Source organism: Mesoplodon mirus (assembly GCF_964341445.2).
Source record: "Mesoplodon mirus genome assembly, chromosome: 6".
Classification (NCBI taxonomy): domain Eukaryota; kingdom Metazoa; phylum Chordata; class Mammalia; order Artiodactyla; family Ziphiidae; genus Mesoplodon; species Mesoplodon mirus.
In genome coordinates, this window is record NC_138982.1 from 29,222,532 (window position 1) to 29,245,052 (window position 22,521).

A 22,521-nucleotide genomic window follows, 5' to 3' on the forward strand; every position below is an offset into this window, starting at 1 on the left:
TACTTCTACTGACTTTGGGTTTTCTTTGTTCTCCTTCCTCTAGTTGCTTTAGGTATAGGGTTAGATTGTTTATTTGAGATTTTTCTTCTTTCTTGAGGTAAGATTGAATTGCTATAAACTTCCCTCTTAGAACTGCTTTTGCTGCATCCCATAGGTTTTCGGTTGTAGTGTTTTTGTTGTCATTTGTTTCTATGTATTTTTTTATTTCTTCTTTGATTTCTTCAGTGATCTCTTGGTTATTTAGTAGCACACTGTTTAGCCTCCATGTATTTGTGTTTTTTACAGCCTTTTTCTTGTAATTTATTTGCAATCTCATAGCATTGTGTTCAGAAAAGATGCTTAATACGATTTCAATTTTCTTAAATTTTCCGAAACTTGATTTGTGACCCAAGATGTGATCTATCCTGGAGAATGTTCCATGTGCACTTGAGAAGAAAGTGTACTCTGCCACTTTCAGGTGGAATGTTCTATAAATATCAATTAAATCTATCTGGTCTGTTGTGTCATTTAAAGCTTGTGTTTCCTTATTTATTTTCTGTTTGGATGATCTGTCCGTTGGTGTAAGTGGGGTGTTAAAGTCCCTTACTATTATTGTGTTACTGTCAACTTCCCCTTTCATGGTTGTTAGCATTTTCCTTATGTATTGAGGTGCTCCTGTATTGGGTGTATAAACATTTTTAATTGTTATACTTCTTCTTGGATTGATCCCTTGATCATTATGTAGTGTCCTTCCTTATCTCTTGTAACAGTCTTTATTTTAATGTCTATTTTATCTGATACAAGTATTGCTACTTCAGCTTTCTTTTGATTTCCATTTGCATGGAATATCTTTTTGCATCCCTTCACTTTCAGTCTGTATCTGTCCCTAGGTCTGAAGTGGGTCTCTTGTAGAAACAATATATATATGGGTCTTGTTTTTGTATCCATTCAGCCAGACTGTGTCTTTGGTTGGGGCATTTAATCCACTTACATTCAAGGTTATTATCGATATTTATGTTCCTATTACCATTTTCTGAATTGTTTTGGGTTTGTTTTTGTGGGTTTTTTCTTCTCTTGTGTTTCCCGCCTAGAGAAGTTTCTTTTGCATTTGTTGTACAACTGGTTTGTTGGTACTGAATTCTCTTATCTTTTGCTTGTCTGAAGAGATTTTGATTTCTCCATCAAATCTGAATGAGATCCTTGCTGGGTAGATTAATCTTGGTTGTAGGTTTTTCTCTTTCATTACTTTAAGTATATCCTGCCACTCCTTTATGGGGATTCCTTTGTACATTATTTTTTGTTTTTCCCTTGCTACTTTTAATGTTTTTCCTTTGAATTTAATTTTTGTTAGTTTGATTAATATGTGTCTTGGTGTGTTTCTCCTTGGATTTATCCTGTAAGGGACTCTCTGCGTTTCCTGGACTTGGGTGACTCTTTCCTTTCCCATGTTAGTGAAGTTTTTGACTGTAATCTCTTCACATATTTTCTCAGACCCTTTGTTTTTCTCTTCTCCTTCTGGGACCCCTGTAATTCGAATGTTAGTGTGTTTAGTGTTGTCCCAGAGGTCTCTGAGATTGTCTTCAATTCTTTTCCTTCTTTTTTATTTATTCTGCTCCTCAGCAGTTATTTCCACCATTTTGTCTTCCAGCTCACTTATTCGTTCTTCTGCCTCAGTTATTCTGTTATTGATTCCTTCTAGTGTATTTTTTGTTTCAGTTGTTGTGTTGTTCATCTCTGTTTGTTTGTTCTTTAGTTCTTCTAGATCTTTGTTAAACATTTCTTGTATTTTCTCAATCCATGCCTCCATTCTATTTCCGAGTTTCTGGATCATCTTTACTATCTTTACTCTGAATTCTTTTTCAGGTAGATTGCCTATTTCCTCTTCAATTATTTGGTCTTGTAGGTTTTTACCTTGCTCCTTCATCTGTGACATATTTTATTGCCATCTCATTATAATTATTATTATTTTGATGGATGGAATTGTCTTCCTGTCTCACTGGTTGTTTGGCCTGAGGCTTCCAACACTGGAGTTTGTAGGCTGTTGGGTAGAGCTGGGTCTTGGTGCTGAGATGAGGAACTCCAGGAGACCTCACGCCGATGAATATTCCCTGGGGTCTGAGGTTCTCTGTTAGTCCAGTGGTTCAGACTCAGAGCTCCCATTGCAGGAGCTTCTGTCCAACCCCCGGGTCATGAACCACAATCCCGCAAGCCATCTGGGGCAGAAAAAAAAAAGAAAAGGAGAACAATAACAGTAAAAAATAAAATTAGACTAGGAAACTAACAGATATGTTAGAAAGAATATAAAAATAAAAAATGTAGATGAAACAACAACCAGAAGGTAAAACAGAACCACAGTAGTAAGAAAGAGGAGAAGAGAAAAAAAAAAAAGGTGGAAAAGGCCTTGGCTGTGGAGGGCGGGGCCTAAACAGGGGTGGGGGTTGGGCTGTGGGCGGGGCCTATGCTTCAGACCCACCAGGCTGGAAAAGGCCCTGGGTGGTGTGGGGGTGGGGCTTAGGCTCATCGGAACAAAAGGGACCCAGGCGTGCCTCCTGGCTCTGGTCTCAGAGGGCGGGGGACCCCACCTGGGAACCCAACAGGCTTCCTGGGCCCCAGTGGACTGTCCAGCCTCCACTTCTCCTCCTCCAGTCCTGGAGGCCCCCTCCCACCTGCCACTCCTGCTCTCCCCAGGCCTCCCTCCTACCCCCCGGGACCAGTGTGACCCGGTGTGGGGGAGGTGGCCTTGGAGGGCAGGGGACCCGGCCTGGGAGCCGAGCAGGCTTCCCTGGCCCAGGCAGGCGGGGCAGACACCCTCGCTCCTCCAGTCCTGGAGGGCCCCACCTGCCTGCCTTTCCTGTTCTGCCCTGGCCTCCCTCCTACACCCCCAGGACCAACATTGCCCAGAGGGTGCCTCTGAGGGTGTAGGACCCGGCCGGAGAGCTGGACAGACTTCCCTGGCTGATTGGGCAGGGGAAACGCTGGGTGTGCTCCCACCTGATCCGAGCTCCTGAGGATCCCTCCAGGCGTGGGAACCCTTCCCCCCTCTCAGCCACTCCTCAGGGGCATCAGTCTCGTCCAGCCTCCACTTCTGCCCCCTCAGTCCCCCCACATCCTACCGGTTCGCTTGGGGGTTCCTCCTGTCTCCTTGGGTGTCGAGGTCCCCCACCAGCCTCTGTCAGGCAGCCTAGTTGTGGGGAGATGTGAACTCCATGTCTTCCCACACCGCCGTCTTGACTCTGCCCCTCCCTGAATAATTTACTATATTGTTATTTGTTGATTTTTTACAAATTATTGGGAATTCCCTGGCGGTTCAGTGGTTAGGACTCCGTGCTTCTACTCCAGGGGAGCCCCGGGTTTGATCCCTGGTTGGGGAACTAAGATCCTGCAGGCCACACTGAGTGGCCATAAATAAATAAATGCTAACCTTTTAAAAAATAAAATTATCTACTGCTTTTTAATGTAGGTGTATAGACAAATAAAGTTTGAAGGTTCTAGACATCATTGATCATTAAATAGTGCTGTCTAGAAAAAGAAGTCACATTTTCAAGGCTGTTGAGAGCTCCAAGAATGACAAGAATTTTCCTCACTGCTGTACTGCTGCTCTCTGGAACCTTTCCCCACAACTCAAACATAGTTGACAGTCCCTCTTCCTTCGGATTGCTGTTCATCGTCACTTCCTCTGGGGGGTTCCTCCCTGATCTCTCTGATGAAATAAAATCACCCATTCTGCACTTCCACAGCACCCTATACTTCCTTTTCTAAGCACTCGGCACGGGCACGGTCTTACATTGATGTGTGTAATTATTTCATTGTCTCATCCTCCGGCTCTTTAAGGGTAGAGACATAATTATTGTGTCACCATTGTACTGCTGGTATCCAGCATGGCGCCTGGCACATAGGAGGTTTTTGGATAGAAGGATTCGTGGATGGGTGGCCGGATGGATAGAGAAAGAAGAATGTTTCTTTCCATAGTGTCTTCACCCCAGCTCTGTGTTGTCTTCCTTCTACATGGACTGCTGTTTCTGCCCCTCTCCTACTGGCACAGTCACAACCTCCCTTGCCATCCAGCTTAGATAGCAATTCTCGGTTTTAAAATGACATCCAGATTCTCAATTTCCTAGTAAAACTCCTATGAAGACCCAGACAAAGAAAGACAGTATCACACCAGAAAAACAAAACAAAATAGTCAGACAACGTACTGCCTGCAAGGAATTCAACTCAATTAGGAAAAGTTAATTATATTGCCTGTGTTCTTCTTTATAAAGCAGGGTGCCATCCACAGCCACTCAGCCAGCTGCTCCTTTGTGAAATAACCCACCAAACAGGGGTGTGGTCAGGTAGTCATGGCCAACTCGTGTTCACTCTGCTGTCTGCTGTCTGCTGACTGGACTTCTTTCCATTTTTGTGACCTGAATTGTGATCATGATGTTGGACTCAGTGAGTTAGGATTCTGTTCATCTAGAGAAACTTTGGGAGCAGCATGAGATCACACTCACTGCCAGCTGGCCTTTTTGGAGCTTCTTTCTAAAATGGGTGTCATGGCAGCATCTTTGGCCTCACACTGAGGACAGGACTTGTGTGGGCTTCTCTCTGAGCCTTCCATTAGTCATGCGGACGTGCAGGTCAGATGGATCTTCACCCTAGTTCTCTGCAGCTCTTTCTTTAAAGGCCAGACTCTGGCGAGCTCTTCGGTTTATGTAGTTCATAGATCATCACTGAGCACATACCACGTACCAGACACTTCGCAAGAGACAGAGAGAATATGAAGGGAGATCTGGACGTGACTCAGCCCTCAGGGAACTTACACTCTACGTGCAAGACAGACATGTATACAAGTAACCATCATGCAAGGTAAGGTGGAGTAAATGCAAAATTAACTTAAAATTAGCACGCTGTTGGAATGGAGGCGGTGGAGTGATGTGGAAATTCACAAAAGGCTTCACACAGGAGGCGTATTTGACTAAGAATGAGAAGGATTCCAGAAAGCAGAGAACAGTGTGTAGACAACTCTAACCTGAGAGAACAGTTTACCTAAAGTCTGGAGATTTGGGGAATGCCCATAGATTGTGGTGAGTGAAACATGGGGTACATGGTGGGTGGGTGATATGAGAAGTGTTTTAGGGCCTGGATCATGGAGGTCCTTGAATGTCACGCTAAGAAATTGGAACTTTATTCGATTGGCAATTGAGACTTGATTCAGAACTAAGGAAGGGAAGTAAAAAAAAATCAGGCCTATATTTTTAGGTGATTCTAGTGGCATTGTATGTACAATCAGAGGGGCACGAGATTAGAGACTTGATATAGTCAAGGGAAAAATTAAGACAGGTCTGAACCACAGTGAAGGTCCTGGTCATGCAGCAGTGTGATCTCACCATGGGAGTCATTGGGGAGGCGGGACGGTGGAACTTTCCCAGCCCCAGATATGTCATGTCCTGGGTCTAGGGTTCTAAGAAATGGTCTGAAATGTTAATACCTGACATGGAGGCTTAGCAGGGTTTTTTTGGTTTTTTAATAAATTTATTTATTTTATTTATTTATTTTTGGCTGCGTTGGGTCTTCATTGCTGTGCACGGGCTTTCTCTAGTTGCGGCGAGCAGGGACTACTCTTTGTTGTGATGTGCGGGCTTCTCATTGCGGTGGCTTCTCTTGTTGTGGAGTATGGGCTCTAAGTGCATGGGCATCAGTAGTTGTGGCTCATGGGCTCTAGAGCACAGGCTCAGTAGTTGTGGTGCATGGGCTTAGTTTCTCCGTGGCATTAGAGATCTTCCCGGACCAGGGCTCGAACCCGTGTCCCCTGCATTGGCAGGCAGATTCTTTGCTGCACCACCAGGGAAGTCCCTGAACATATGTTTTTATTTCTCTTGGATATCTACCTAGCAGTAGAGTTGCTTGGTCATATGGTAACTCTACATTCAACATTTTGAGAAACTGTCAAAAACTGTTTTGCAAAGTGGCTGCACCATTTTACATTCCCACCAGCAGTGTATGAAGGACAGTTCAAATTTCTCGACCTGCCTGCCAACACTTGTTGTCCTTTTTATTATAGCAGTTCGAAGGGGTATGAAATGGTATCTCATTGTGGTTTTGATTTGCATTTCCCTGATGACTAATTATGTTGAATATCTTTGCATGTGCTTATAGGTCATTTGTACATTTTTTGGGGGGAAATGGCTCTTTGGATCCTTTGTCCACTTTTTATTGGGTTTTCATTTTATTAAAGGTTTGTAAGAGTTCTTACTGTATTCTAGATACAAAATTCTTATCTGACATATGATTAGCAAACATTTTCTCTCATCTGTAGATCATCTTTTCACTTTCTTAATGGTGTCCTTTGAAGCACAAATGTTTTTAATTTTGATGAAACCTAACTTATCAATGTTTTCTTTTATCCCTTATACTTTTGGTGTCATATCTAAGAAATCATTGCCTAATGCAAGATCACAAAGATCTACTCCTGAGTTTCCTTCTAAAAGTATGATAGTTTTAGCTCTTCCATTTAGGTCTGTGATCCACTTTGAGTTGATTTTGTGTGGGGTGTGAGATAGGGGTACAAATTCATTCTTTTCCATTTGGACATCAATTGTGTTTGTTGGAAAAAACGTTCTTTCCTCCATCAAATTGCCTTGCCCCTTTGTCAAAAATTAATTAACCATAAATGTGAGGGTTTATTTCTGGGCCCTCAGTTGTAGTCCATTGATCTATATGTCTGCCCTTAATGCTAGTACCATACTGTCTTGATTACTGTAGCTTTGTAGTAAGTTTTGAAATCAGCTTTGTAGTAAGCTATTCTGAGTTGCTTGCATTTCCATATGAATTTTAAGATCATCTTTGTCAATTTCTGCAAACTATTTCTTTTTAAAAAAAATTTACATAAAAAGAACTACGCTTTGTATGTTGTTCTATATGGTACTTTTTCCTCTTTCATTTAATAAGTCAAGTCATCTCTCTCGAAGGCATTTTAAATGCAGTGTCCATTGGGAAATAAGAGCTCTGTACTTCCACACAGAATAACTGCTGGAAAAGGCCTCCAAAGATTCCCCTTAACCTAGATGGGATGATTACTGAAGACCTTCTCATTCTACTTTCTGAATCACTACCGAGTTGTACACAGTACTATTTCTTCTCACTGCTTCAGTTTTCCATTGAAGGGGATCTTGGACCCCGACTTAATGCTTCGATTCTTCAGAAAAATGATCTCAGAAGAGAGTTGTCTTCTTGCAACATTTCTGCCTACAGACTAAGAAAGTTCAGCTCCCTCTGGAAAAAAAAAAAAAAAAGGGATGAGTGGACAGCCCCACTTAAGGAGCACCCCTCTACAAATCTGACTGCCATCAGCTGCCCCCCAGTGATGGAAACCATCCCAAAGAAGGTAGCACAGAAAGAGTGGGCTCTCCAGAAATAGACAGCTTGCTTCACGGTAACTGCATTCAGTGAGAGCATTCCCCCACCATCCTCACCCTCATCCTCCACCTGGCCTCACTTCTCATTCATTCGGGTAAGGCACTGGATGCTATCCAGAGCAAAACCTCTACATCTAAACTTACCCCACTCTCAAACATTCTTTCTGTCTAGGGCCAGCATCCATCTGGTGTTACAGCTATGCCAGTTGCTAAAATATTGAAACCCTTCTCTATCAGTAGGTAAGGAAATCCTGCATCTGCAGGGTTAAAGCCTAGCATGGCTGGGGCTCTCTCCACTATCTCCTCCTGACTCCCTAACAGCCCTGATTGCTAGCTGCCTTCCCTCTAGCGCTTGCTTTCTATTTTGGCTCTCACCCCTGTACACATTTATTCAGCAGGAGAGTTAATAAACTAACCCAGTAGTACCCATAAAACTCCATGTTCCCAAGAGGAAAGTTGTTATCCGAAACCACCTTTCAGGTTTCTGAGAAAAGGCCCCCAAATGGTCTGTGGATAGAATTCGGGGGGAGTCTAAGAATTTGGATGAGAAAAATTTATGTCTTTATTTGCACTAAGCCCTTACTAAAATTTAATATTTAACCACCGACTCTTCTCAGTGGTTTCTGGGTCTAACTTGACACACTTTCTCAAGTAGAGATTGGTCTCACTCAGGAAAATAAAACTCTAATCTGTGTGTTATAACTTATGTTTGCTTTCTGATTTCTCTCTTCACTTGGACATTTCAAAGTTCAGTATAAATACTTCACTGTTCTCCTGAAAATATCAGAAAATTTATATTAATATTTCCTTGAAAAATGGATGAAGACAACAAAGGACAGTAGTATTAGGAGCACCTGAAACCTTTTCACTGATAGCAACACAGATATTTTATATAACATTACAGTGGATGAAGATATCTTGAAATACCATTTATATTCATCACTACTTCTAAATTGTAGTCATGATTAGACCAGCCATATATTTTATTTAATACATTAATAAAAAGGCACATTTTACTGTGTTATAAATTTGTTCAGTATCTCAATTACTGTATTTCAGTATAATTGTTTTCCTTTATAATCCTATGTATTCTACTTTATGTATTTAAAAACATTATTCTGAAAAGGAGACCAAAGTCTTCACCAGAAAGCAGAATAGTCCATGGCACCAAAACGATTAAGAACCCCTAGGATAGATATTATGTGAGCAGCCTGCAAATGGTGCACCAATTAATATCACTAGATTTTTTGCGGGGGGGTGCTGTGCTGGGTCTCAGTTGCAGTACGCAGGATCTTTAGTTGCGGCATGCGGGATCATTTAGTTGCAGCATATGGGATCTATTGATAGTTACCTGGCCGGGGATCAAACCCAGGCCCCCTGCATTGGGATCTCGGAGTCTTAACCACTGGACCACCAGGGAAGTCCCTATTAATAATCACTAGATATTTGAGGGGGGCTTCGCTTTTAAGGCTGAGCTCTATCAAAAGGTATTGAGAATACTTTATGACATTATCCTCTCTGTAGAGAAATTCACACCTGACGTCAGTTTCTTTTTTTTTGTTTTGTTTTGTTTGCGGTACGCGGGCCTCTCACTGTTGTGGCCTCTCCCGTTGCGGAGCACAGGCTCCGGACGCACAGGCTCAGTGGCCATGGCTCATGGGCCCAGCCGCTCTGCGGCATGTGGGATCTTCCCGGACCGGGGCACGAACCCGTGTCCCCTGCATCGGCAGGCGGACTCTCAACCACTGCGCCACCAGGGAAGCCCAGTGTTCTTTTTTATAATGACAATGAAATCTAGAATAAAACAATCAAGAAAGCAAGAGTCCATCCATAGGGACTTTTTCCCATGGTTTCTGGGTCTAACTTGACACACTTTCTCAAGTAGAGATTGGTCTCACTCAGGAAAATAAAACTCTTATCTGTGTGTTATAGTTTATGTTTGCTTTCTTTTTTATTTTATTTATTTATTTTATTTTTGGCTGCATTGGGTATTCGTTGCTGTGCGCGGGCTTTCTCTAGTTGTGGCGAGAAGGGGCTACTCTTCGTTTTAGTGCATGGGCTTCTCATTGCGGTGGCTTCTCTTGTTGCGGAGCACAGGCTCTAGGCACGCGGACTTTAGTTGTGGCTCATGGGCTCTAGAGCACAGGCTCAGTAGTTGTGGCGCATGGGCTTAGTTGCTCCACAGCATGTGGGATCTTCCCGGACCAGGGATCGAACCCGTGTCCCCTGCATTGGCAGGCAGATTCTTCACCACTGCGCCACCAGGGAAGCCATATGTTTGCTTTCTAATTTCTCTCTTGGACATTTCAGAGTTCAGTATAAATACTTCATGGATATCCTAAAAAGTATCAGAAAAGATAGTGTAAGTGAATGACCTTAGTAAAAGTGTACTTATATAATAGAATTTTTAATTGCAAGATGTTTTATCATTGAAGTTACTCCCAATATTGCATGAGAAGTGTGTGCAAGGCTTTCTTTTACCAGACCTCAGTGCAGGAACTCAGCTTTTGTTGCCTTGGCAATTACAATAGCAGATCACAAAAGGGAAGAAGATGGGGTAAAATTTCTCAAACCAGGGTTCTCAGTCCTATGGGGTCACATAGACTTATTCTTGAGGATTCAAAACTCCTAAAACCATTTTGTAAATAGCTTCTATTTTGATGATAATTTGTTTAAAATTATTTTAACATTTCTAAAAATAAAAATTTACGATGGTAATTTTTTATCTGAGATTTTAGTTTCTTAAGTCTCTTTCCCAAAATGGAATATTTAGGATTTTTTTTTTTTTTTTGAGATTCCCTCTTTCCTTTTTTGCTTTGTATCATTGAAGGTTGGAAACCTTCAGTCTTAGGAAAAGATAAATGGGTTTCCAGTTGTCTCTAAACCATTGAAGTAAGGCTCCTCCTCCCCCACCCTGCTCATATTCAAGGAAGGGAAAAGGTGAAGAGTTCAGTGCTGCTGAACAAAGCTCACCAACTACCTAAAAGGAATATTTTGAGGCCCAGGATTAGTAACAAAGAAAATGTGTAAACATGAACTGCTTCCCGTATTTATTTATTTATTTATTTATTTATTTATTTATTTATATAGGGGGGCATGTTAATCTGGCATCTTCCTGCCTGCTAAATTCAAAATGTAAATACATTAGAAAAAGGAAAAAATTTTATTTCTCTTTTGGTGTCTATTTATTGTATGAAGCTACAGCAGAGCTAACGCACAGGTGGTTTAAAATGCTTCTCTGCCATCTGAGATCTTGGCTTGCCAAGGTATAGATGTGGATGTCACTGTAGGGAACTGGGCTTATTCAGTATGTAAAATGAGGCTGGCATGGGTTCAGAGGTTTTGTCTGTGTCTTTACCAATTAACAATTTCTGCTTCCTTTTTTTTTAAGTTCTTTTAAATTCTCTCTTTTTTTTCTTTTTTGTTTTAATCTGTTAGATTCATAGGTTGAAATTACTTAAATTTTTCTGTCAAATGCACTAAGATTCTTAATACCTAGTATGTGTAATATATATTTCCTATCAAAAGACATAGGAACTATTAGTATATAAACCAGAGATCATTTTAATCTGGTACTGAAGTGAAATTCTCATTTACAACCTTGTTAAAAAGATTTGTTTTCTTTTTTTTTTTTTTGATGAAGGTCTATGTGGTATCCACGTTTTAGATTTTGTAATATTGTAAAACAAAAAAACCAAACTAGATTTTGTTTTTCCAAATCTGATGTTTTGTGAACTTATTTTATGCAAAGCATTTGGCATTTAATTCATGGCATGGGTTCTTAAAAAAAAAAAAGTAAAAGTGGTTTATATAAGGAAGGTATGGCTCAATATTACTATTACACATAAATACATAACGGTAAAATCAGTACTGTCTCAATAGCACATAATATAAAAAGAAAATCAACTCCTAGATAAATGATGAAGGAAATAAAATACAAATCTAGGTTTGACAGCAATATCTAGATAATGCCACTTATTTATATATATTTTTTTAAGGGAATTTTGTGAGCATTTAGGATTATAGTGGCTGCCTTTTTGATCCACTGTGTTACTCTATCTAATTTTAATGAAGAGGGCAGTATGTAGCAATAAGAAACAGAAATGTTGAGACCTTTGTGGACCCTCTAGCAATCAGTGAATATCAGATCTCAAATCTCTCCAGCTTTAATTACAGGCAAAAGAAAAGACAAAATTAGCATTTTAATATAGAAATATCTTAGGCTTTAGGAGAATTATGATAAATCTAATGTTGCCTAGTGCACCAAAGAGGGGATATTACAACAAACTGTCTTCTTAGGAATATTTGTTTAAATGAAGGCAACAATACTTCATCCTGATCTTTTTTGGATAATTATCACTATTTCAGGCTGTTCTTTGTTCCAGGTTTAAAATACCTTTAGTTGGGGAGGCGGGGAGAAAAAGTAATTGACAGTGTTTGTTTTCTGTAAAACTACAAGAAGGAAAAATGCTGTTTGCTTGGCACTAACAAGATAATTATTTTAGGGAGAGCTTTTGCTCTGCAGCTCTTCACTGGTGCCATGGCAGCCCTGCACTTGGATGCATTTAGGTTACGTCGTTTCAGCTACAGCATATTAAACTAACTCTTCCAGGGCTGAGTTTTGCCCACCTGTCTCCCCTAAAACACCTGCAACATATGTTTGCATAACCCTGTAATGCTTTGCCTTTGGGGTCCTGAGAAATTCCCCCAGAGCTTTTTGCTTATAAACAGCTGAGCAATTCGTTTTTCTAATGGCAGTTGCTTTTCTCCCAGCATTGAGGCAATAACATATTCACTAAAATAAGAGTCTCATTTTTCATCAAAGGGAAACGTTCGACGTATTTTTTACAGCGCTGTTTCTCCTTCTGAGCCTTATTCTTCCCCTAATCTGGCATGCTAAAAATTAAGAGTTGGTAGCAAGGTATTAGGGGAAAGCAAACTAAGTAATTCTTCATTTGTCAAATATTTTCTTCATGCCGAACAGACATTGTATTTATATTGTAAATATAAATTAACCTTTTCTATTAAACAAGCGCTACAAGAACTTTGTCAGTTTAATGTAAAAATTGTAACCAATAAACTATAAAAATAATAATTTGGACTTATTGTAGGAAATCACTTTAATACTGTAACCTCATTAGCTGGCAAACAACTGTGCATTAATAGTATGTGGTTTTACAATTTTTAAAAAATTGTATGTATGTGCGTACTCCTGTTCTGAGAAATAAGACAGCTTTGCTCCCCACGTATGAGGTCCAATGTGCATGATATATTTTCCTAAATATGTGTTTTTACTTTTTAAAAAATGGAATGTTTGGTAAAATCTGCCCTAAGTTTATATATGGTTATCAGAAGGACGAAACACTGCTTTCTCTACCTGTTTCTTATCATGGATTTCAAGTCGTCAGGCTGTCAGATCTGCTGTCAAAGTTCTGTTTATCAGTGCTTAGTGGTATCAGAAGGGAATTATAGCTTCCGTTTTATTGAGTTTTTACGAAGTGCCCAGCACTGTGCCACACTTAATGTTCATTGTCCCGTTTAATCCTTTCCGTTATGTTGCAGATGAGAAAACCAGAGCCAGAGTGTAAATTGACTCCTTCCCAGCCAGGAGTGGGTGGGGCGGGCTCTGGACTTGAACCTCCCTGACTCCATATCTCTGGCCTCCCCTGCCAGGCAGCCTGTGCCTCTAAAGCAGATGTTAGGTCTACCTTGGTCCCTTTGTTTCTAACGTAACACTTTAACTCTTCTTTACCTCCTGCTGGTACATTCATAGATTAGAACAAGGATCACTGGAATTGCTTATCTTTTGCTCCGTTCAGTTCTACATGTGTTTACAAATAGCCAGCCCTTTGAAAGGCAGGCGATGTGGTGTTCCAAGCAGGATGAGTACCTCAGACTCTTTTCCTTCTGGAGTGTCCATTAACAAGGCAAAAGGAGATTATCATCCTCAGGTGAGGGACCAGAGTTAGAGGGATCAGTCTAGAAAGTACTATTTGTGATGACCTTTGTTGGATGACTTTGATTTCACCAGGCTCAGAACAAGGAAAATTGTCACATTTCATCTTGTAGTTAATTGTACTTCTTGTGGTTAGTTGTACTTAGTGTGGGTTAGCATTTAAATATTTTTGTACACTACCATAGCAAAGTGAGTTTGAACTTAAATTCCTGAAATATTACTGTGCGGGTTAGGGTGGCAGGGAAGGCCTTCTATTACAGAGTAGAGCGGAGGAGAGTTGTCCACCATCAAAAGCCACACTCAGTAAGGGACAGAGTGTTTTACCTGAAATTACATTAAGGCACAGCTTACTATCATGTAATATAGAACTCAGAAGTGAAGAACGTTAACTATAACGGAGAGGTTAGGTTTCAATCAGTTTTGTCCCTAACATTGATTGCTGTCATTTAAGCACTACTTGTAAATTGATTTGATCACGCCAAATTAACCAAAGCATTTTGAAACTTCAGAAGTACCACATGAGTTTGGTTTGGTTTGTTTTTTTCCGTATAGTTCCCTCTAGGACACTTGTTTCTACTATTATCTATCCTGCTTCTATAAGTCATTTTGTCCACAAGGCTCTAAGCTGCCTCCCCAGATTTCAGCCTATCTGTGCCACAGGTGGGCGTTTCAGCATTCTTCTTCTATTACCATAAAGTAACATGCTGAAGAGAAAGCTTTAAGAAGAGCTCCAGCAGCTTGTTAACAGAGAAGGATGGAGTGGTACTTGGGAAGTTAATTAGCTGCAACCTTGTGGAAGATTTATTTCAAGTCCATCCAGGTTGGTCTAGGAAAGGCATGGTAAACCCAGGGTGGATTGAATTTGTGATTTCTGCATTTTCATATATAGTTATGTAGACTTCTCAGGTCATGAAACATAATTGGTATTCCTTTGTACACAGACCAATATAAGTTAGGGTATAATTACCATTTTTTCTTCTGAAGAAAAATTCCCCCAAATAAACAGAAGTGGGGTTTTTTTGTTGTTTTTGCTTTTTTTTTTTTTTAATGTACATTGGCTTGGAAAAGCTTATAATATTTGAAATCCTGACTGTGTGAAAGTGGGTTTAAAATAATTACTAATTGTTCCAATCCTTTGCAAAGACATACTTTTAAAGTTGTCCGCATCACATGTCCTACACAATGAGAATTTACAACTGTCATTGGGTCTGGTCTTTCTTACATACAGAGTTTTATATGTGTAGAATTCTAGTGGCTCTTACATTTGAGAGGAAATTCCAGATCTATAAAAAAATAGAAATCAAAACTGTTATATTTCTGTTAAATTTTATTTGGAAAAAAATCCTTTGAAATAAGAAAGGCAAATGTTACTTTTAAAATGTTTCAATTGCATGAGGTTAGAATTCTGCTCACTTAATCTCATCCTGCTAAGGAAACCATTGCTATCATTTTGGTACATAGTTGTGTGAGAAGATATTGCTCCAAAATTTCTTGACTTTTTAAAACCTTATTCAGAAGAGACTAAACTAAATTAAAAGAGAATAATTATAGGTGAATTAAAGAACTGTCAGTACTGAATCTTAATGTATAAAAAAAAGCATGTGCCCTTTTAAAATAAGTGGCTATACCTGTTGATTTCTATAGCCACATGTTGGTTTACAGAGATATCAGACATTCAGTAGCTACAGCCACAGGTGGCCATTGAGCACCTGAAGTGTGGCTGGTCCAAACTGAGATGTGCTTTCAGTGTAAAGTATACACAAGATTTCAAACACTTTGTACAAAAGAAAGCATGTAAAATATCTGTATTTTTTATATTGATTACATGTTAAAATGACAACATTTTGGATATACCAAATGAAACAAAATATTATTACATTTACTTTCACTCTTTTTTTCTCTTTTTTTTTTTAACGTGGTTGCTAGAACATTTTAAATTACATATGAAGCTTGCATTTGTGACCCACATTATATTTCTGTTGGACAATACTGGTCTAGACCATCCATGTGTACACATACTTCTGTTTTAGTAACAGTATCACCTTCTCAGATAGAAAACCCTATTGAATGACTTCCAACTCTTACTTCTGATTTTATTTTCTTACATTTCAAATACTATTTTTCAACATCATCTTTTGATTCTTTCTTTTCCATCCCAGTACAGTGGCACTTTAAACTGCCTCTCCTTTTGATACTAGTGAGTCTCCTAGGAATTTAAATAGGGCTCAGTGAAAGCAATACTTGAGCCTCATTCATATGTTCAAGTTAGATCATTATTCCTAATAATGGCTTTAAGTGCTTAGATAGATCAGCACTTCGTGTCTTGAATTGCTTGTCATTTCTTTATAAAGATGTTTCAAGAAATTGCTCCATGCATTCCCTTCTTTCATTGTTTTCTAGCAAAGAGGAACATAATCCTTTATTAATTTGTTGAAAGTCAGAGAAGAAAAGCCTTTTATAGTAACGAAAACAAAATGTTTCCAGGTACTGAGAATAAAGAACGAAATTGGTTATGAGTGATAGTCCTACAAAAGTTAATTTTTAAAATAAATCATGAATGCACTGTCAGTCTGCCAGTGGCTTTGACCTCTATTTCATTTTCCCGTTGTGCTTGGGTCCAGGTTGTCATCAGCTACCAAGAGGAAACCTATGTAATTCCTAGAGAGCTAGAAGTTGCACTGTTAGACTTAATAGCATGGTAGTCATGGAAGCATCAGTTATCTTCATCAAGGCAATTCAGATTTGATTATTGTAGAACTGTGTTGAATACCAAACCAGTGGAGTAGTAGCTGGAGCTAAATCAAGGGATTGTCATTTTTGTCAGATGATTACGGCTGACTTGGAAGAGATATGAGAGGGTTGAGCTCTGTAAATATTCTCTTTTCAGCAGAAAAAGAAAAGGTCCATCATGGCCTTAAGATGCAGCTTGTTAGCTTGATGAATTTCAAACTATTTAACCTTAGCAATTATGTACCCCCGCCTACATGCAAGTATATTTGTGCCTTGGGATTATATCTCCAAGGACTGATAGCAAAGCATATTGGTAATTTTCTATTAAGATAAAATGCAGCCTTTTTATGTCTAGTTAGATCTCTCAAAGGACAGGGCATTCTCTGGTTCAAAGTCCTAATTATTAACTTGAGTTATATGTTCAGGTAAACATTGGAACACATTTATTTATAAGTTATTAAAAACTATTTAATGAAAAATATATATAATTTAACCTTTCAGAGATGATGGTATTCATTTAAGTTATGCTATTAACGTGTTACATTTTTATAAACTGGAAGTATATTTGATTAATTTTTATTTGCCTGAGGGACTTGATACTTTTAAATAATGGACATATTAAATAATAGCAACCTATTTAAATAGACACACCCAACCTAATGATTCAAGGACATTTCTGCAAGTTTATAAATAATACTAAATGCCAGAAAGTACAGTGTATTGCTGCTTTTATGAAAATGTGCATTGGTCAGTTTGCTTTTGTATTTCTACTACCTGGGCACTTATTAAACTCGTATATAAGAATAGATGACATAGAAACTGCAAACTTCAAAAGAATTGCTGAATTCTGAAATAACGCATTCATTTTAGGAGAAGAAAGACTTGGTATGCCATCTAGTGGGCATATATAGCACTTTGGTTATCAAAAACTAACTTGAGTTTTGCTCTTCTTCAAATGCAGCTTTCTTGACACTTTGTGTCTCCTAGGCCATAGGCATAGATTATGCTGGTGTTAATCTCATAATATTTCAGTTTTGTTGTAATTTTGTCTGATTGTATTTTGGAAAGGCATATTGAAAATGATCAAAATTATCAAAAAGAAATCTAATGAAAGGAATAAATCTGTGTGAACTATGAAACAGATAAAAAGAAAGTGTATTAAAACAATTTCAGTGTTTAATCAGACTAAGATCAGTTAAGGCAAAACTTCAGCATTAAAAACAAACAAACACGCTTCCCTGGTGGCGCAGTGGTTGAGAGTCCGCCTGCCGATGCAGGGAACATGGGTTTGTGCCCCGGTCCGGGAAGATCCCACGTGCCGCGGAGCAGCTGGGCCCATGAGCCATGGCCACTGAGCCTGCACGTCCGGAGCCTGTGCTCTGCAACGGGAGAGGCCACAACAGTGAGAGGCCCGCGTACCGCAAAAAACAAACAAATAACAACAACAAAAAAAAAAAACAGGGAGTTCCCTGGCAGTCCAATGGTTAGGTCTCGGCACTTTCACTGCTGTGGCCCAGATTCATTTCCTGGTCAGGGAATTAAGATCCCACAAGCCATGAGGGGCAGCCAAATTAAAAAAAAAAAAAAAAAAAAAACAAACACATTAATTATTAAATTTCATTATTATACATATTTTTTTCTGAAAGAATATAAAAACAGTTGTTTCATTCTTTTATATGTTAATGTATAATTTAAATAGCTTTATACATTTTAATTTACTGCTTTTTTTTTCTATAGAGAAATCCAAGACCAGTGACTTATCAGTTCCATCCAAATTTAGATTATTACAAAGCCCGAGGAGCAGACCTCATGAATAAAAGCCGGTAAGTCCTCTTTCTCTGATGAAAGTCACTAAGCTTGGAGATCGTCAGGAAATTTGCTGAAAATAATTTCCCAGACTTGAGTATACCAATGGTTAATGCATGTAATGAATCTTTGTAAAATAAATTATGAGTTTTTTTTAAAAGCATGAGCAAAGAATATATGTTGATGTCAGTGGTAAGATGAAAAATTAAATAAATGTAAGAGTACTTGTTACAGATTGAAGTTTGGCAACTTTGTTTTTCTAACACTAAGAAACCTGAATAAATTGTGCCTGCTTGTGCAGTCTCTTTCTAGATCCTTGCTGTTGATTGAAAAGAAGCAGTTCTATAATATATGTTTAAATTATTTCAGTAACAAAATTAAAACTGGGTTTCCCAGTTGTCTTTAGAACTACACAATAAGCTTATAAATGCATCTTGTGTGTGCATTTGTGATTACATACATAGAAATTTTACGGGTCACTGTAGGAATAAAAAGAAACATTAAAATCCTACTTTTAAAAGAAATTAACACTGGCATAAAGGGTTGATGAACAGTTTCGTTCTTTCATAATACTACACTCAGATGTCTCAAGAGTTAACTCATCAAACCAGAACCATCTCAAATTAGAACATAATTTCAAAATTTACTCTGGTAGACTAAAATGTTAGTCATGATAAATGCTGCAAGTTGTCCGAATTTTCTTCCTTCAGCATTTTGCCTGTGTGCTAGCTTTTCTTCAGTAGAATTCCAACAACCTAAATATACATGGTTGGAGTACACATACATGATGTGTTCTGCTCTTACTTGGAGAGTTTTTTAAAAAGACATAATTCCTGACACATCGAAACTCGTTGTCTGAGGGGTGAGAAGGATTTTATAAGAAAGCAGATAAATTTAAACTTGCATTTTGAACCCTTAGTGTAACGTTATTTTTAAATTACCCATCCTTGATTGAAGTCTGTCTCATGTTTTGAAGGGCTGTGTAATTATGAGACCAGTTCTGTAGCCCACAAGGCTTCTGTGAAACTCTTTTCTGTTTGTTCATTTCATTTGATTCTTGGTTCACAAATAAAAGGTTTTTCCCTATAGTCACTTTGTTCATTTAATTTAACAAATTCTTCTTGAGTGCCAGACTCTCAGTATTCTAGGCATTGGAGATAGTGAACAAACCAGACAAAAATCCTAACCCTCAGGAATCCTACAGTCTAATCACTTGTATTTCCTCCCTGTCAAGTATTTAGTTTTGATATGTTTTTTAAAAAGTATATTTTAGGTACTTTCTTCATACAGGATCTTTCTAGCTGGAGCTCCTTCTTCTCTCCCCTAATCTCCACCCTGTACCCTCTGCCCACCACCTCCCCCAGGTTAGTTTTCACAGGACAGCCTGTAAACTCTCAGTTTCTAGCAGATTAGATCACACTCCCACTTGGGCCTCCAAAGGCTTCCTGATACCTCCCATAATCCAGTCTTCTTCCCTTGCCCCTCCCCTAGTGACCTCATCTCCTCCACCCTCCCCTTCTCTTCCCTCTTGCTTGAGCTTGCCTGGGGCCATAGTGCTTCCCTGTTCTCCTCCCACCTCCCCTCTTCCTTTTCAGCTTCATGATTTATGGCTCAGCACAAATATCTCACACAAGGCAAGCCTATCTCTCTCTTACAGTTTTGTGTTTTTTTTGACATAGTTGATTTACAATGTTGTGTTAATTTCTGCTGTACAGCAAAGTGATTCAGTTATACATGTATCTACATTTCTCTTCCATTATGGTTTATCACAGGATATTGAATATAGTTCCCTGTGCCATACGGTAAGACCTTGTTGTCTATCCATTCTCTGTATAATAGTTTGCATCTGCTAATCCCAAACTCCCACTCCATCCCTCCCCTCCCCACTCCCCTTGACAGCCACAAGTCTGTTCTCTATGTCTGTCAGTCTGTTTCTGTTTTGTAGATAGGTTCATTTGTGTCATATTTTAGATTCCATATATAAGTGATATCATATGGTATTTGTCTTTCTATTTCTGACTTACATCTTCTTTTTCCATTCATCTGTCGATGGACATTTAGGTTGTTTCCACGTCCATGTCTTGGATATTGTAAATCATGCTGCGATGAACATAGGGGTGCATGTATCTTTTCGAATCATAGTTTTGTCTGGATATATGCCCAGGAGTGGGATTGCAGAATCATATGGTAGCTCTATTTTTAGTTTTTTGAGGAACCTCCACACTGTTCTCCATAGTGGCTGTATCAATTTACATTCCCACCAACAGTGCAAGAGGGTTCCCTTTCATCCACATCCTCTCCAGCATTTGATATTTGCAGACTTTTTTTTTTATTAGTTTCTGCTTTATAACAAAGTGAATCAGTTATACATATACATCTGTTCCCATATCCCTTCCCTCTTGCGTCTCCCTCCCTCCCACCCTCCCTATCCCACCCCTCCAGGCAGTCAGTCACAAAGCACCGAGCTGATCTCCCTGTGCTATGCAGCTGCTTCCCACTAGCTATCTACCTTATGTTTGGTAGTGTATATATGCCCATGCCTCTCTCTCGCTTTGTCACACCTTACCCTTCCCCCTCCCCATATCCTCAAGTCCATTCTCAAGTAGGTCTGTGTCTTTATTCCTCTTTTACCCCTAGGTTCTTCATGACATTTTTTTTCTTAAATTCCATATATATGTGTTAGCATACGGTATTTGTCTTTCTCTTTCTGACTTACTTCACTCTGTATGACAGACTCTAGGTCTATCCACCTCATTACAAATAGCTCAATTTCGTTTCTTTTTATGGCTGAGTAATATTCCATTGTATATATGTGCCACATCTTCTTTATCCATTCATCCGATGATGGACACTTAGGTTGTCAAGGCTGCCCACTCTCACCACTCTTATTCAACATAGTTTTGGAAGTTTTAGCCACAGCCATCAGAGAAGAAAAGGAAATAAAAGGAATCCAAATCAGAAAAGAAGAAGTAAAGCTGTCACTGTTTGCAGATGACATGATACTATACATAGGGAATCCTAAAGATGCTACCAGAAAACTACTAGAGCTAATCAATGAATTTGGTAAAGTAGCAGGATACAAAATTAATGCACAGAAATCTCTGGCATTCCTGTACACTAATGATGAAAAATCTGAAAGTGAAATCAAGAAAACACTCCCATTTACCATTGCAACAAAAAGAATAAAATATCTAGGAATAAACCTACCTAAGGAGACAAAAGACTTGTAGACTTTTTGATGATGGCCATTCTGACCTGTGTGAGGTGATACCTCATTGTAGTTGTGATTTGCATTTCTCTAATGATTAGTGATGTTGAGCAGCTTTTCATGTGCCTGTTAGCAATCCATATGTTCACACAAGCCTCTCTTGACCTCCCTTTTGTCTTCACCTCCCTTGGTCACTCTCTACCCCATTGCCCCCATCTTATTTTCATAGCATTCTTTACTCACAGAAGTCATAGACATATGTATCATCTATCTCCTCAACCTCCCCACTAAAGTCAAGCTCCCTGCAGGCAGGTCCCTTGTCTTACTCACTGCTTGAGGGCACCTGGAATAATCCTGGCTGGTGTGGGGAGGTTACTCAGTATTTGTTATATGTATACATGATTCTATTTTTACATTTTTCAACATCTACTTTTTTTTTTTCAAAAAAGGAAATAGACTGTATCCTTTCCTTTTTCCCCTTCATGTTTTATCTTTCTTCCATTTAGCTTTCTGTCCCAGCATTTTTCTTCTCAAAAATGTTGGTTCTGTTTTATGTATTTCCGTGTAAGCACATTGAGATTCTTATATACAAAGTAACACTGTAAGGATGCAAGGCAGATTTCTCATCATCACTGTTGCAGTTTCAAAGCTTGAAATTGAAACTGAACCAAATAAAGTGTAGTGTGTGAAGACATCACAGACCGGTAAATGAGGAAAGAAAGAGTTCAGAGATGGTACTGGGAAACTTGACAAATCTTTTGAAAAGGTATCAACTTATAAACTTAACACACACCAGAATAAACTCTGAGTTAATCAAAGTTCACTCAAACAAGCAAACATAGAAATAAAACACAAATGTCTGTCTGACCTCTAGTTACTAAACTTTTTAGCCTTAAAAGTAATGGAAGAAATCACAAAGGGAAGGACGGGTGGATTTTACTACACAACTGTTTTTAAGTAGATGTCAAAAATAAAATAAACTGAATCAAAAAGGAAACAGAAAATTGGGAAAATATTTGTAGTATAAATGACTGACAAACTATAATATCATTAATGTATAGAAACTTACACTGTTCAGTAAGAAACATGAGATCTGTTTCAGGGGCCATCACATCTCCTGCCATACTCTTCTCTGCCCAGAGGATCTCAGCCCAGGTTCATGCCTTTACATTCCATTTATGACTAAAGGGTCCTTCACTTATATCTCCAGTCTGACCTCTTCCCTTGAACTCCAGACTCACATGTTCCAAACTAAACTCTTGATTCCACCTCCACACACCTGTTGTTCCCCCAGTGTTTCTGCATCACAATGAATGTCATGACCCAGATGATCAAGCCTTAGAGTTGCCTTTAACTCTTCTTTTTCTCTGACATCACACGTCAAGTGCATCAGCAACTCCTCTTCAAACTATATCCTGAACTAAGCCACTTACCTCTCTCTGCAT

At 39.0% G+C, this 22,521-nt stretch overlaps 1 protein-coding gene across 2 annotated transcripts in view; it reads left to right on the plus strand.

Moving 5' to 3' along the window:
- The window catches only part of TBC1D5 (TBC1 domain family member 5), a 563,684-nt gene that overhangs the window by 444,029 nt on the left and 97,134 nt on the right, over window positions 1-22,521 (plus strand). For both annotated transcript variants that reach the window (XM_082625793.1, XM_082625794.1), the window contains one exon: window positions 17,800-17,885. In XM_082625793.1, the coding sequence (XP_082481919.1) occupies window positions 17,800-17,885 (86 nt within the window). The remainder of the gene's footprint in view (window positions 1-17,799; window positions 17,886-22,521) is intronic.